This window comes from Lepidochelys kempii, chromosome 2, assembly GCF_965140285.1.
Source record: "Lepidochelys kempii isolate rLepKem1 chromosome 2, rLepKem1.hap1, whole genome shotgun sequence".
NCBI lineage: Eukaryota > Metazoa > Chordata > Testudines > Cheloniidae > Lepidochelys > Lepidochelys kempii.
The window spans coordinates 193,161,169-193,175,012 of NC_136381.1; the positions used below are offsets into that span (position 1 = coordinate 193,161,169).

General features: G+C 43.9%; 1 protein-coding gene across 1 annotated transcript in view; it reads right to left on the minus strand.

The window, feature by feature from the left end:
* Positions 1 to 196: 196 nt before the first annotated feature.
* METTL6 (methyltransferase 6, tRNA N3-cytidine) overlaps positions 197 to 13,844 on the minus strand; it is a 43,767-nt gene continuing 30,119 nt past the window's right edge. Inside the window, exon 7 of the mRNA XM_073333306.2 lies at positions 197 to 876. Coding sequence (XP_073189407.2) covers positions 854 to 876 — 23 coding nt within the window. The 3' untranslated portion in view covers positions 197 to 853. The remainder of the gene's footprint in view (positions 877 to 13,844) is intronic.

The window sequence follows — 13,844 nt, forward strand, 5'->3', positions numbered from 1 at the left end:
AGGGCTAAGGAAGCTCCCGCTCCTGTTCTCTGCTCTTCCACCAAATCAAGGAAAGATAAAAGATAATATTCCAGAGATTTATAAGGTGAAAAAGTAGATAAATTACAAATATTGCTCGAGCCTTCTTTTATACAACAATGCAGCAAAAAAAAGGAGGGACCAGGTGTAAACATTTTTTATTTTAAAATACCATACACCTTTGAAGTGACACCAACGGCCTAAATCAATGAGGAGGACATAAAAGCTGCATAAAAGCAGAAAGAGAACACAGCTACAAATCATAGGTGGACTGTTTGAGGTTGCTACGACAGCTTTACACCACACAAGGCTGTGGCAGAATTTTTTTTTTTAAACTATTTCATTAAAGAAAAACAGTTATGGCCTGATCCTAAGAAGTGCTGAGCACCTACAACTCCTACTGAAGCAAATTAAGGAAATCTACAGAGAAAAACCACACAGATTTCAGGACATCTGTGTCAGATATCAGGACATCTGTGTCAGATATCCTTCATGACAATCATGGAGCCCTCTCATTCCCATGGCAACCAGGCTCCCTGTGAAGCCATGCTGGCCCACTGTCTCAAAGCCCAGAGCAGAAACAGAGAATTAATGCTGACAAGCCCAGAATTCCCGCTACCATTTTCCCATGGGTTTTCTGGAAACTGTTGCTATGTAACATGGATCTTCCTCAGTTTTGCCACCCGCACCCACAACTCACATAGCTCCGACCACTTAGATTTCATATGTAAGGGCAGGCTTCTACAGGGTTAAGGATGGAGGAAAGTCACTGCTTAGTCTTCATTCTCCTCTCACAGACAGATTTTAGGCCATTTGAGTGAGGTCTCTGCTCCTGTCATCTGCCCACGGCACAGAATCCTAAACAGAATACAAAGAAAAAAAATACAATGGGAAAGATAAGTTGCCTCTTCATTACTAAATTATGCTTGTTATTGATTTAAGTATGTGATGCCTGTGACAGGTTGGACCTCCTGGGATGTCACCTGATGTGCTGGGATGCCACTGAGGCAGACTATTTTACCTGGTCTTGCTGGGCTAGCCTTTTCCAGCCAAGCACACAGGCAGGGCCGCACCCAGCTGCACAGAGAAACAGAGATCTGTTCTGAGGAGGCTCAGCTTAAGGGGCTTGCCACAGCATCCAGATGTCCACCCCCCTTGGAGTACAAACACAAAATTATATGAAATTCACCTCTTCCCTCAATGTGGAGGAGGGTATGCACAGCCTCTCACCCCCCAGTTAGAAATCACATAAAATGGGTTATACTATAAACCAGAAATAAATTTATTAAACTATAAACAGGTGTATTTTAAGTAGTTAAGTAGCAGACAGAACAAGGCAGATTACTAAGAAAATAAAACAGAGCACACAAACTAAGCTTAATACATGTAGCCAGTTTCTTAGTGCAAGTTCTCACCCTAAATGTGGTTCTAATAACCATCTTCACAGGCCAGATGCCCTTCCAGCCTGGGTCCAGTTCTTTCCCCCAGGTTTGTCCTGGCAATCCTCCATCACAATACAGGGTCGGGGGGGGAGAAAGGAACATGGCCAAGCCAATTTTGAGTGACTGGCATTGCAACCTGTGCCTGGAGGCACAGCACTAATCATAGTCTTTTTGTTTTTTTCTCCCCATCGAACAGTGCTCACTGGTTAATCCAAGCCTGCCTGAAACATCTTAGTGAAACACAATAATGACTTGTGCTTAATTTTCGGCTTTTTACATTCAAATTGAGTGATTGTTGTAGTGTTGTATATATAGCAGTGGATTTTGTACAGATTTTGCAGGTGGTAAATTACATATTTTTTAGAAAAAATCTACGCTCACATTGATATCTTTGTTCATGCTTCTTCTGAGAGCTCAATTCAACTAAAATACTTGAGAAATGAAATTAGCACACAAAACAAAGATGCATCACAGCCCCTGAATGTATATAGACACTAGTATTATACAGGCATTTTTTGGACTGATTAATGAATATTTGGTTACTAAAGACCCATTTGCAGTTGATGGAAAACTTTGGAAAAACTGATTTAGAGATAATTCTGCTTATAGAATCCTATTTCTCTTCCTGAAGGGAAATTTGCATGAAAATAATATCTTTGTTTTGAAAAATGCTATGGCTCTTGCTGATTATTCACATCAGCCCAAAGCATTTTCAAACAATGTATATTAAATGTTTTAGAATATTCAAATAGCATTACTGTACAATTCAGTTTTAAAATAACTCTTACCATTGAACCAAATACTGGAAAGACAAACAGTACAATTTTTAAGAAAAATAGACATTTGAGAAAGTAGAATTTTTACCCATTCGTTCTTAAATACACAAATATGTGGGGATAAAATCCTCTAGATAAACCTGTGGAGCAAAAGTCATCCCCATGGGGTAACTCAATGAATTTTTGTGCAGTTACACCAAATTTGAATTTGGACCACAGAATTGCCCTTGTAAAACAAACATGATACCTTTCTTTTAAACTGCAGTGGAGTTGTTGCTCTATTAACTAACTTTCAAAGCAATTATACTTTTGGAAGTCAGGGAAGCATATTATATGATACATAGCAGTATATTTTAAACACAAAGCAGGATCTTGCCCATAATCATAGGCATGAAGATGATGGAGTTTGTTAAGTTCCTTGGAAGCTTATATATGACATTAACACATTTTTTAAAGTAGTCAAATTCCTATAATACTTCTGGTTTATGTAGTTATACTGTGCGTGCTACACTTCAGGAAGCTTTGAGTCCTCTAGATTACTCTTATTTATAATCCAATCTAGGAAATCTCACACCCATATAAGTAGCACCCTCCATCCACAGGAAAAAAAACATATACACATTCATTGGTGGGAATGAGCATTTATTCTACAGACAGATCATACCAGGATTTCCCCCACCTCCACTGCATTTTAATTAGAGTAAAAAAAAAAAGTGAGTGAGATAAGAAAATAAATATTCCCCAAAAAGCCTCTTTGTTTCAATTCTGTTTAACAAGTAACACTTAAGGGTGATTAAAAACCATATACCACCTGGGCTTCACAGAGCTACAATGTAAATAGGCTGATTTAAAGAGATATGCTATTTTCTAGCACTAAAGTTCAAGAAGTTTAATATTCTTCATTTAAAAAGAGAACAATTAGCATTACTAGCCAAATTGTTTACTGGGCTGACTTTAACTGTGTCTTACATTTTTATGCATCTTTTAGACTGAACCGGAAATCACATACATTGGATCATTGTTTATCTTCCTCTTTCAGGGGAACATTTTTCAACCTGTATAAAAATCTTTTTTTTTCCCTTTTTTCCTGCAATTTCTAGTTAGATTGAGCCATTATCTAATAGCCCATAGACACATTTCCAGGCACATTACACCCAGAGAGAAATAGCACAACTTCTTGTGTGTCCAGAAACAAACTCTGAACTACCCTTCCAACCTACCAGGTACAAGAAGTGTTGCTTGCAATCCCCCCAGAACACCACATATGTTGGCAAATCCTATTGCTTAAATATGAAGACCTTGATTACAACAATTTGTGTAAACTCATTAGCTAACTATCTCATTCTGAAACCTGTTATTTTTAGCATATGGTGATTCACACTGTTGAATTAACAGTTTTATGGACTTCCCCTGATTCCTGTTTGTTGGTCTTCACAGGGACTTTCCTTCTTCACTCTCTAGTTCCCTTAGGTGGGCCTTTAGTTTGGAGCACACCTACACTTGGGGGGAAGGGGTTGATCTAAGTTACGCAACTTCAGCTACATGAATAATGTAGCTGAAGTCGACGTACTTAGATCTACTCACCATGGTGTCTTCACTAGGGTGAGTGGACTGCTGCCGCTTCCCCGGCGACTCTGCCTGCGCCTCTTGTGGCGGTGGAGTACAGGAGTCGATGGAAGAGTGCTCAGGGATTGATTTATTGCACCTAGACTAGATGCGATAAATCAACCTCCACTCGATCGATCGCTGCCCGCCGATTCGGTGAGTAGTGTAGACATTACATCCATCTGTTCCAGTAATCACAATAAGAACTCTGAAGTCCCATCCTTAGGCATGGAGGACTGTATGGAATTTCCCTTTGGAAACCATTAACCCAAGAGTCCTAGTTCTGTCACAGGGATCACTAACTGTGAAGCACTCTCTCTCTGTCCCTCCCCCAAAGGGTAGAATGCACTACCTCTGTTGGATCCATGAAATGAGAGACTAGGCTTAGGGACTCTTCAGATCTCCTGTTTAACAGCCTTGGCTAGTAGCCACAGGGAAATCAGGCCATTCCCCTCCCTGTTATTAATTATGGGAGTAGGGGGAAAACAGTATAAAAAACATTGTGAATTTTAAGTGTATCCAGAATCCTGAGGCTACCTCTTAAGCACCCAGTCCCACTGCTTGTCAGATCAACAGCAAATCTCCCACCAATTTCAATAGCAGATCAAACCGAAAGGTATTAATGTGCCCCCAGCAATGTCTCTTAAAAGCAGTGTTGCTGTGTGAGCAGCTGAGTCCTAACAGCCCTTCTTTCCTCCCCAGTCTGAGAATTCAGTGATGTTTCAGTAGCAAGAGAAACACCACGGCAGTTCAATACAGAAAACTCCCTTTCCCCTCCCTTCACTACTCATGGGTCACCTGACCCAAACTCCTTTTGACACTTAATAGAACATAATACCGAGACAGGAAAATGGGGGCAAAGGAGGGATTACACACATTTAATTACAAACAACAAATTCCAGAAAGCAAAGCATAGGCAGGCCTGATTTTCAAGAAGTAATGACCACCCACAAAGCTAGCTGACTTCAATGGGAGCTGTGGATGTTCAACAATCCTAAAAATAAGGCCCTATACTTCTTTTTATTGAAACCTCCTCGGTTAATATTACTTGGATTCAGGGACAGAATAGTTCTTCCAATTTACCAGAAAGGAGCACTTTTCAGCTGCAAACATTAACATCTGTAAACAACCTTAAACATTCAGAGGCCTCAATTCTCCAAATCCTTAAGGACTTAGCAAAACTTCATTCACCTCAGTCACATCCATAAGACTAGACAAATGGGTGAAGTTAGACATGGGCTTTAGTGTTTGCAGGATTGGAGCCAAAGTATCTAGTCATAAAAGGACTCCCTTATAAAAGCAGTGAGTTCCCCTCACAGTATCCACCTGAGGTTACAGTTATTTCACTTTTAATCTTTGAAATTTGTTTTTAAAAGTGTTTAAAAAGTAGAGGATCACGCTTTGCTCCTCCTGTAGGCTGAGCTGTGCACTCAATGAGAGAGCTACACATGAAGGTGTTGTCTGTGATGTACAGGCAGCAGCAAGGGCACCAGAGAAATTCCTCTGCCTGCAGCAATTTGGTGGCAGGGGAGGCAACGAAGACCAGAAGTGGGGGGGACCAGAGCTGAGGGTCACAGGTGGTTCCTGACACCCCCTCGTCTCTGCACAGAGCTGCTTTGTCCTTTGCCTTCCAGTTACTTGTTAACCTGCCCCTCATCCGCTATTTTTTCTCCTTCTCCCATCAGCACTGCCCCATCACCCTGGTCCCTGTTGCTTTCTTCCCCCTTCCAGTCCACTTTTCCCCTCCCACCCAGATGCCCACTTCCCCTAAAAGCCTCTCCCGCTAATGCTCCTGATTTCAGTTTGTCTGTCACCTGGAGTCTATTTCCCCACACTGCAAGTTACACTGTTGCCTGGGCTATGTGTAGGCAGCAGCTGGGAGCACCAGGCCATCTAGGCCCTCATTCTCCTCTGAATCAGGCTTTTCCGATTTTCACCAAAATCAGTAGAGTTCTGCCCATTGAGGCCTAGAACATCCCCTGACATCTTGGAAGTGATTGGCTGCAGTGTTCCAAACTTACTTCTTTACATAGACGAGCAGAAATGCTATGAAGTTGGTCCGGGAAAGCAAGGCCCTACACAATCAAGTGCTTGAAATTTAAGGGCTTAATAATTGTTTGACAAACAGATTGCACTCTTTACTCAGTGGCCGCCATACCAGACAGGAAATTCACCAATCACTTAGGTTAAGATCGTAACATGAGGTGATAATTTGTGCTTCTTGTAAGTGGGCTCCTTCTCCAGCCCTTGAAATCTACCCAGTAAGCCCTTCTGGTGCTTAAACAGCATATGTCCTCTACCTGGGTACCTTCACCAAGTGTCTTGATTATTAGTTCTTGCCTTATGCTTCAGGTACAACACAATGTAGCAGCAGATAGAAGGGGCCCTCTCTGGTTCCCTGGCTCAGCCTTTTATACTGCTTGTTTTCTCCTCCTATCTAGCCTGCTAGTGAGCGAATTAGCTCATCCGTCTCCTTTCTGGTGTAAGAGATATCAAACCCAAACCCAGACTACCTAACTGCCTACTCTATCTACACCCAGTGCTTTTCCTGCTCTAAGTGACCAGGGTGCTAGCCCCCCAAAAGGGACTCTACAGCTGCCAACACCACCCTGTCACATCTCTGTAGCTTCTCCATCTGAGAATCAAAAAGGACTTGCCAACATTAATTCATTAAGTCATAGAATAACCCAGTGTGGTTTGTACTTTGTTTTACAGCATTGTTCCTACCTTCAGGACCCCTAAATGATTTACAGGGTTAAACAATGAAGTCAGATAGTTAAAATATAAAAGAGCATAGAAAGACACTGAGAAAGATGTTTTCAAAATAGCTTTCAAAACAGGCAAGATACAGAGAGGCAAGCACAGATTAGGGGACAGATACCATTGTTCTGATGCGCACAACATAAAGATGAAGAAAAAGGGTGGATCCACAGATCTACGCCCAGGGACAAACAAAATGTGGAATGGCAAACACACAGGAACAGCTGCCTCCAAAGCACTCAGCCAGGCTGGCAATTAACAAGGAAGCAGCAAGGAGGCCCTGAGGTGGAGGCGGCAGTCTCTTAGCTAGTCAAGCCTTGGTGGAGAGGCATTATAAAGGTTTTTGCACAATGCTTCTGCTTCCTGACCATATTTGGCTGGTCCCTGGGCAGGAGGACAAGAGATAGGGAGAACTCCTTGTGTCCTCCTCCTTCCAGTGCAGGGCCAGGCGGAATAGGGCCTGTGTCCCTTATGCCAAAAACCAAACTCGCCTGGTATTTATCTAGATTTCTGTATTAGCACAGCTTGCCAGTTCGGCAAGTTAGGGTCTCTTAGATATTGACAACCATCCACCAAACTCAAAGGGCCCCCTCTGAGTGTCATTGCAGATCTCCCATCAGATATATCTGGAAACAGCAGTCAGAAAAAAAAAAACTACCGTATTTAGGGACACTCCCATGGTCACCTCCCATTAGTAACGAGAGCCACCATTCCACCCTCAGTTTAACAGAATCACATTCCCTAATGCTGCCTGTTATATAAAATCAAACACATGGGGGGTGGGGAGGTTGCAGTGTTTTGGCATCTAACCTTCATAACCCTATAAGGAACAACATTATCTGCCTTGTTTTTTGTACTTCCTTGTACTGTCGCCTCCCACACCCCATTAGCTCTTCTATTCTCCCACTCTACCCTCTCCCCCTATCCCTTCCTCATCTCCATTGCTTGCTACCCAGTTCTCTTCCCTGCCCCTTTAGAGCTCTCTCCACTGGAGTCCCACCATCTCCTCATTTTCCAGGTCTTAGCCAACCCTCCTTCTCAGCCTGGGATGCTTTTTACCCAGTCTCTTTCTCCTACTGCAGTCTCTCTTCCTTATACTCCTTCCTGTGGGTCTCCCACCTCTCACCCTTCCCACTCTACTCCCCAGGGATCTCTCACTCTTTCATCCTGCTGCCGAGTAGGAGTTTCTCTCAGTTCTCCTCCATGGGGTCTTCACCTCTTGAGCCTACATTTCTTCTAGGTGCCGCTCATCCACTCCCTCAAACACACACACACACACACAAAAGACACAAAGCACCCAGCAGCCCTTCCACCACCCATCCTCCACAGAGAACCCATCAGCTCTTCTGCCTGATGCACCTCTAGCCTTTCAGCCCTGCACCCAAAGCGTACACACCAGACTCCATTTTGACCTTCGTCCCCCACACTTCAGCAATGCCCTTCCAGTCCCTCAGCACCTCCCCCAGAATCATCCAGCCTTTTGTCTCTTGCTCCTCCCTTTACACTCTAGAATCCCAGCTTTGCAGAGGGATAGCTAAGGTTGCTGGCTGAGGCTTGAGAGAAGAGTGAGGAAGCAGTCAGAAAGGGAGAGACAGGAACACACAGCTCAATATTGTCTACCAGAAGGAAGCCCAAAGAGCAGGCTTATAAAAAGGATAGAAAAAATGACCCCTGAACACTGTTGAGAAGCTGTTTGGGATCCTGTGAGGAATAGGGAGATAGGGCCCCTAATGGCTCCCCATAGTGACAGGTGACTGGAGAGGACAGTAGAGAAGCCAAAGGGGAGGGAAAAAGGACTCAAGGATAGGAGACAAAGAAAGGTTAGTAGGTTCTGGGTGAAGGAAGTATTAATTTGGGGATACAACTGAAAATTTGAGGAAAGGCAAATTTTTGTTGGATCTAAGGACTAGTTCGTTTTAATACATCCCTGGAGTAAGGCTGTTCCAGATGGCAGGAGCTGCAGAGGAGAAAGGTCACATACTAACAGTGGCAACAGTAAAGGGACATTGAGAAGGGACATTGAAAAGCCTTGTGCTAGATTAGAACAGAGAACAAAGATATATTATTGTCCCCATTTTGGAAATGGGTCAGCTGAAGCACAAAGAGATTAGATGACTGCAGAAAGTCAGTAGCAGAGCTGAGGACAGAACTCAGGAGTCATTCCTTATACCAGGGGTGGGCAAAGCTTTTGGCCCGAGGGCCACATCGGGGTTGCGAAACGGTATGGAGGGCTGGGTAGGGAAGGCTGTGCCTCCGCAAACAGCCTGGCCCCGTCCCCCTCCCCCTTCCCACCTCGACTACCCCACACAGAACTCCTGACCCATCCAACCCCCCCCCCCCGCTCCTTGTCCCCTGACCGTCCCCTCCCGGGACCCCCCATCCCCTATCCAACCCCCCCGCTCCCTGTCCCCTGACTGCCCCGACCCATATCCACACCCCCGTCCCTGACAGGCCCCCCGGGGTCCCCGACCCATATCCACATGCACACACCCCCACTCCTTGTCCCCTGACTGCCCCCCCCAGGACCCCACCCCTATCCAACCCCCTCTGCTCCCTGTCTCCTCCCCCCAAACCTCCACCCCATCCAACCGCCCCCTGTCCCCTGACTGCCCCGGACCTCCTGCCCCTTATCCAACCCCACCCCCCCGCCCCCTTACCATGCCACTCAGAGCAGCAGGACAGGCTTATTGGAAAGCCTGGGAGGTGAGCGGGTGCAAGCCATGCTGCCAGTGTGGCTACGGGGGAGGGGCCAGGGGCTAGCCTCCCCAGCCGGGAGCTCAGGGGCTGGGTAGGACGGTCCCATGGGCCGTAGTTTGCCCACCTCTGCCTTATACTCTGGTCTAGCCACTTAACACCACTCTCCCTGGTGGATGGGGAGTCCTCCTTTCATCCCCCACTCTTCTCACTCACCAAAAGTCCTTTATTTTGGGAATTAATGTCCTCAAACAGCCCAACCTTGTATTACACAATCACAAACCTTTAAAAAAACAAACAAACAAACAGTCCTTCAAGTCTACACCAGGCAATATCTCTTGCTGAATACCTTTTTATTGGTAGGTTTCAGAGTAACAGCCGTGTTAGTCTGTCTTTGCAAAAAGAAAAGGAGTACTTGTGGCACCTTAGAGACTAACCAATTTATTTGAGCATGAGCTTTCGTGAGCTACAGCTCACTTCATCGTGTGAGCTGTAGCTCACGAAAGCTCATGCTCAAATAAATTGGTTAGTCTCTAAGGTGCCACAAGTACTCCTTTTCTTTTTATTGGTAGTACCTAGTTAATAGCAGGGTGCTAAAATCCTTTAAAAATCACACTAAGATTTCCATAACAATGTTTCTATAGATAAAAACAACACTACAGTGACAACTTGCTGTAAAAAGAGAAAAGTTTCATGTTTATATGCCCTATACCATTAGCAATAGTTCGACGAAGTGTTTGATTAAGGCTGTACGTGAGTCAGCTAGTCTAGCCGTAGTATTTTAATTCCCATTTTTGAGTCATTTCTTGACTGGTTTAGGTGCTATGGACCAGATTAATTCTTGCTGGTGCAGGGAGGTGTACATTGTACTCACTGGGCCAGCCTAGCCCCTTGTCCCAGGGGGATGATTTACCCCTAAGGAGGGTAAAATGTGGTATTACCACCTCTTCTCCCTTGAAGTTCCTCCAAAGTGAGGGCAACTTTAAAATCCATTTGCTCCATAGAAATCCCACTAGCTAAGGTAGAACAGAGGATCGTGAGGGATGCTTTCAGTCAGTGGACCTCCTGATTTTCCATCTCAGATCATGGCCCTCACCTTGGCATACTGTACTCTCCAGCATAGAGGAAAACATGGCAGTTTTAGGCCACCTCACCCTTACTGTGGACCACCCACCTTGTGACCCCAGCTCCTTGTGTTATCTCAGCAAAAGCAGGTTTAAACCTTGGCGGGGGGAAGGGGCATGTGATACAGGACTCAAATGGGACATTGTCTTGCATACCTATAAAGGAGCCCCTTCCTAATTTCTTTATCCAAAGAACTTTCCCATCACCCTAATTATTTGTGTCATTCACAGCCAATTAATCTACCTGTACAATGCTTCCATTTTCTAGTTGAATTATACAGGCAGGCAATTTCCTCACAATGTGTAGTGCATATTCTGAGGGCGGGGAGGTGTCAGTAACCACCCCAAGCAGCAGCAGGAGATCAGGGACTGTTTCAGCACTTCATTGAACAGCTCTGTGGCTGCTAGAGAGGACTGAGGGGAGCTTTACAGAGCCCCCTTAATTAATATGCATGTGTACACGGATAATTTCAGGGTTAGGAGTCAGAGTAGCAGCCGTGTTAGTCTGTATCCACAAAAAGAACAGGAGTACTTGTGGCACCTTAGAGACTAACAAATTTATTTGAGCATAAGCTTTCGTGAGCTAAGTCTCTAAGGTGCCACAAGTACTCCTGTTCTTTTTTTAGGGTTAGAAGTGCATTTCCCCACCTAAATGATGCCTGAGAGCTATCTTTGTCCTCTACCCTTCCTCTGCTTCTCTTTCTAATCCACCTCCATTTCTTACTTCTTTCAGAGGTTTGTTCCAGCTTCTTGGAAGTGACTGATGATTACAGGAAACTTTATTTCCTAATAGGTGAGATTTCTGATCTGCCACTTCAGGGGCACAGCGTAGCTTTCTCATAATGCATAAATCCTTTAATAATGTTTGCTCCTAAGACTGCAGGCGCAATGGGTGCCTAAAGCAGTCTGGGTATATGAATGTGAAATTCGTTCTGTGTCTCAAGATTTTCTGGCAGGGTCAGTTGCTGTGTTCGTTTGAAGTTCTAAGAACTTTGTTTGTAAAAAGAAAAAGGAGTACTTTTCTTTTTGCGAATACAGACTAACACGGCTGCTACTTTAAAACCTTTGTTTGTAAATGAACTATTCAAACGCTGAGTCTACCAAGGGAGATGATTGGTGACAATTTTTAGGTGCTTTCTCATCAGGACAATTACAATAGATCATTGCTTCTTGATCCATACAGTCTGATATTGTGATAAAGGTTGGAGATAGAGGTAGGTTTCCAGGGCAGGTTGGTGGTGGCTGAAGGTTGTTATAATCTGATGGTTGCATGGTGGTCTCAGTCCAGCTCCTGCTTAGGAAACTATCCACATCACAAGACATTTTGACAATGTGGTAACCTCCTGGCTGTCTTAACACTGAACTACCCTCTTGCTACCCGACCATGTCTACAGTAGAGAGTTTTCATGCTAAACCACATGTGGACCCCATACATGTTGCACATCATACATCCACACACAAAATTGCTGTCAAAGGGGCATAGGCAATCACACCATCATGACGATTACACTTGCTCTGAGCAAGTCTAGCAGCCATATCATCTGCCTCCATGTCAGTCTCCACTGATATAGCATCACCGGAGATGGCAAGCCCTCTTGTAATTAGTCCTCCCACGGTGCAAGTGATGCTGAGTGAGTTGGAAAAGAAACACACAGGTGGGAATGCCAGAAGCACAGCAGCGGGAGAGAAGATGATTTTCTGAAGCAGGCATCTTGGAGAGAGCTGAAGGGCATGAAGCAAGCCAGGGACGCTGCAGTCTGGAAGGTGAGAGATGACAACCCCCTTCACAGGGATGATTCCTTCAGAGAACATGCTAATCTTCAGAAAGAGAGCAGCTTTAATGCTGTCTATTTCCTCCCTCTGGAGGATTACAATCTCCTTTGTGCCTAGGATGTGGAAATTGTTGAAAGTGGCAATCCCCAGTGACATTAACTGTAATAAGGAAGGGATATTAACACAAACCTCATGAAGGCTTGATCAAGGAACAACTGGAGACATGATGCTGTGTCAGCAACCATTTACGTTGGCAGAAAATAGCATGCAGTGGAGAACCCTTACAGGAATACATACATATTCATCAAACATGCTTATACAGACTGTATGCAGGGTCGACACAGAGCAATTACGCTTATCAAGAGATAACACAGCAGCAGGCATGTGAATTACTGTGTAATTACCATTTTCTTTTCACTTGAGTTACTTATTATTTTGCAGCAGCTCTATAATTAGCTTGCATTTCTGAAAGGGAAGGTTGTGCCCCAGGTTTATGGTCACATGCATGAGAGCCAAACAATCTAGAACCAGTTCTTCATAACAGAAAGATTTTCAGTATAAACTGGATGGATGGAATTAGGTGATTGACACTACCACTAAATTCAGAATAACGGGAGATTGCAACAACTCTAATTAATGAAACTTAAAATGTTAAATTAATGTAGGATTCCATGTATATCACTTGCAGACTCTGCCTTGCATCTAGATACCAAAGAATTGTCAGTTCAAGATCACAGTGAATATCAGATTAGTTCCTAAACACTTTTAGGTAACACATAGGAAATGCCACCCTGAAGTCACACTAGCACCAATTAAGTTAATAAGTTTTAACCAACCTTAAATAAATCATCTGAGAAATCATCTACCAACCTCTACATTCCGTTGCTTAGATGTCCAGAATCTAACTGGTGATTATTATTACACATTTTATTTTAACTATTAAAATAACCCAACAGTTATTTCACAAAGCAAAACCTTTTATTGTTTAGATGTGTTTTTTTGCATTTCTTTTTGGAACATTTAAGAAAGCTCTGGGCATTGACTCTCTCTCATACAAAACGCTAACATTTCAGTTAAATCTGTGAATCAAGAACACCAAGTATGGTACTCTAAATTATAGCAACACCAATAATAGCAACTCATTAATCTTATTTTACTTTTGAATGGTCCAATTATCATCATGTCCCCAAGCACAGTCTGCACTGAATTGCCAGGACACCTGCTAGGAAAAGCAGCATAAATATACACCTGAACTCAGCAAATAAGCTGGCAAGGCTGGGGTTTTGAGGATCACCTTTCACACAAAACTAGAAAATGGCAGCCTGTCACACCTCTGAGTAAATGCCGGCATGGCTGAGATCAGGAAAGACACTTTTACAGCTTTCCCCGCCGCTGGAGCATTACATGCACAGAAGGTTAAAGGACAAAATTGTTGCTCTTTACATACTAGTGGGATCTGGATGCACATGCATCACCTTAGTTGGAATGCCTAGACACAATGAGCCAGATTCTTTGCTCCTGTAAATTAGCACAGTTCCAGTTAAGTCAATGGAGTTATGTTAGTTCACATTATCCGAGGATCTGAACCCATGTGCCTTGCTCAGGCATATACCTTGGGGAACAGAGGTCGAGCAGTCAATGCCGCATCTTTT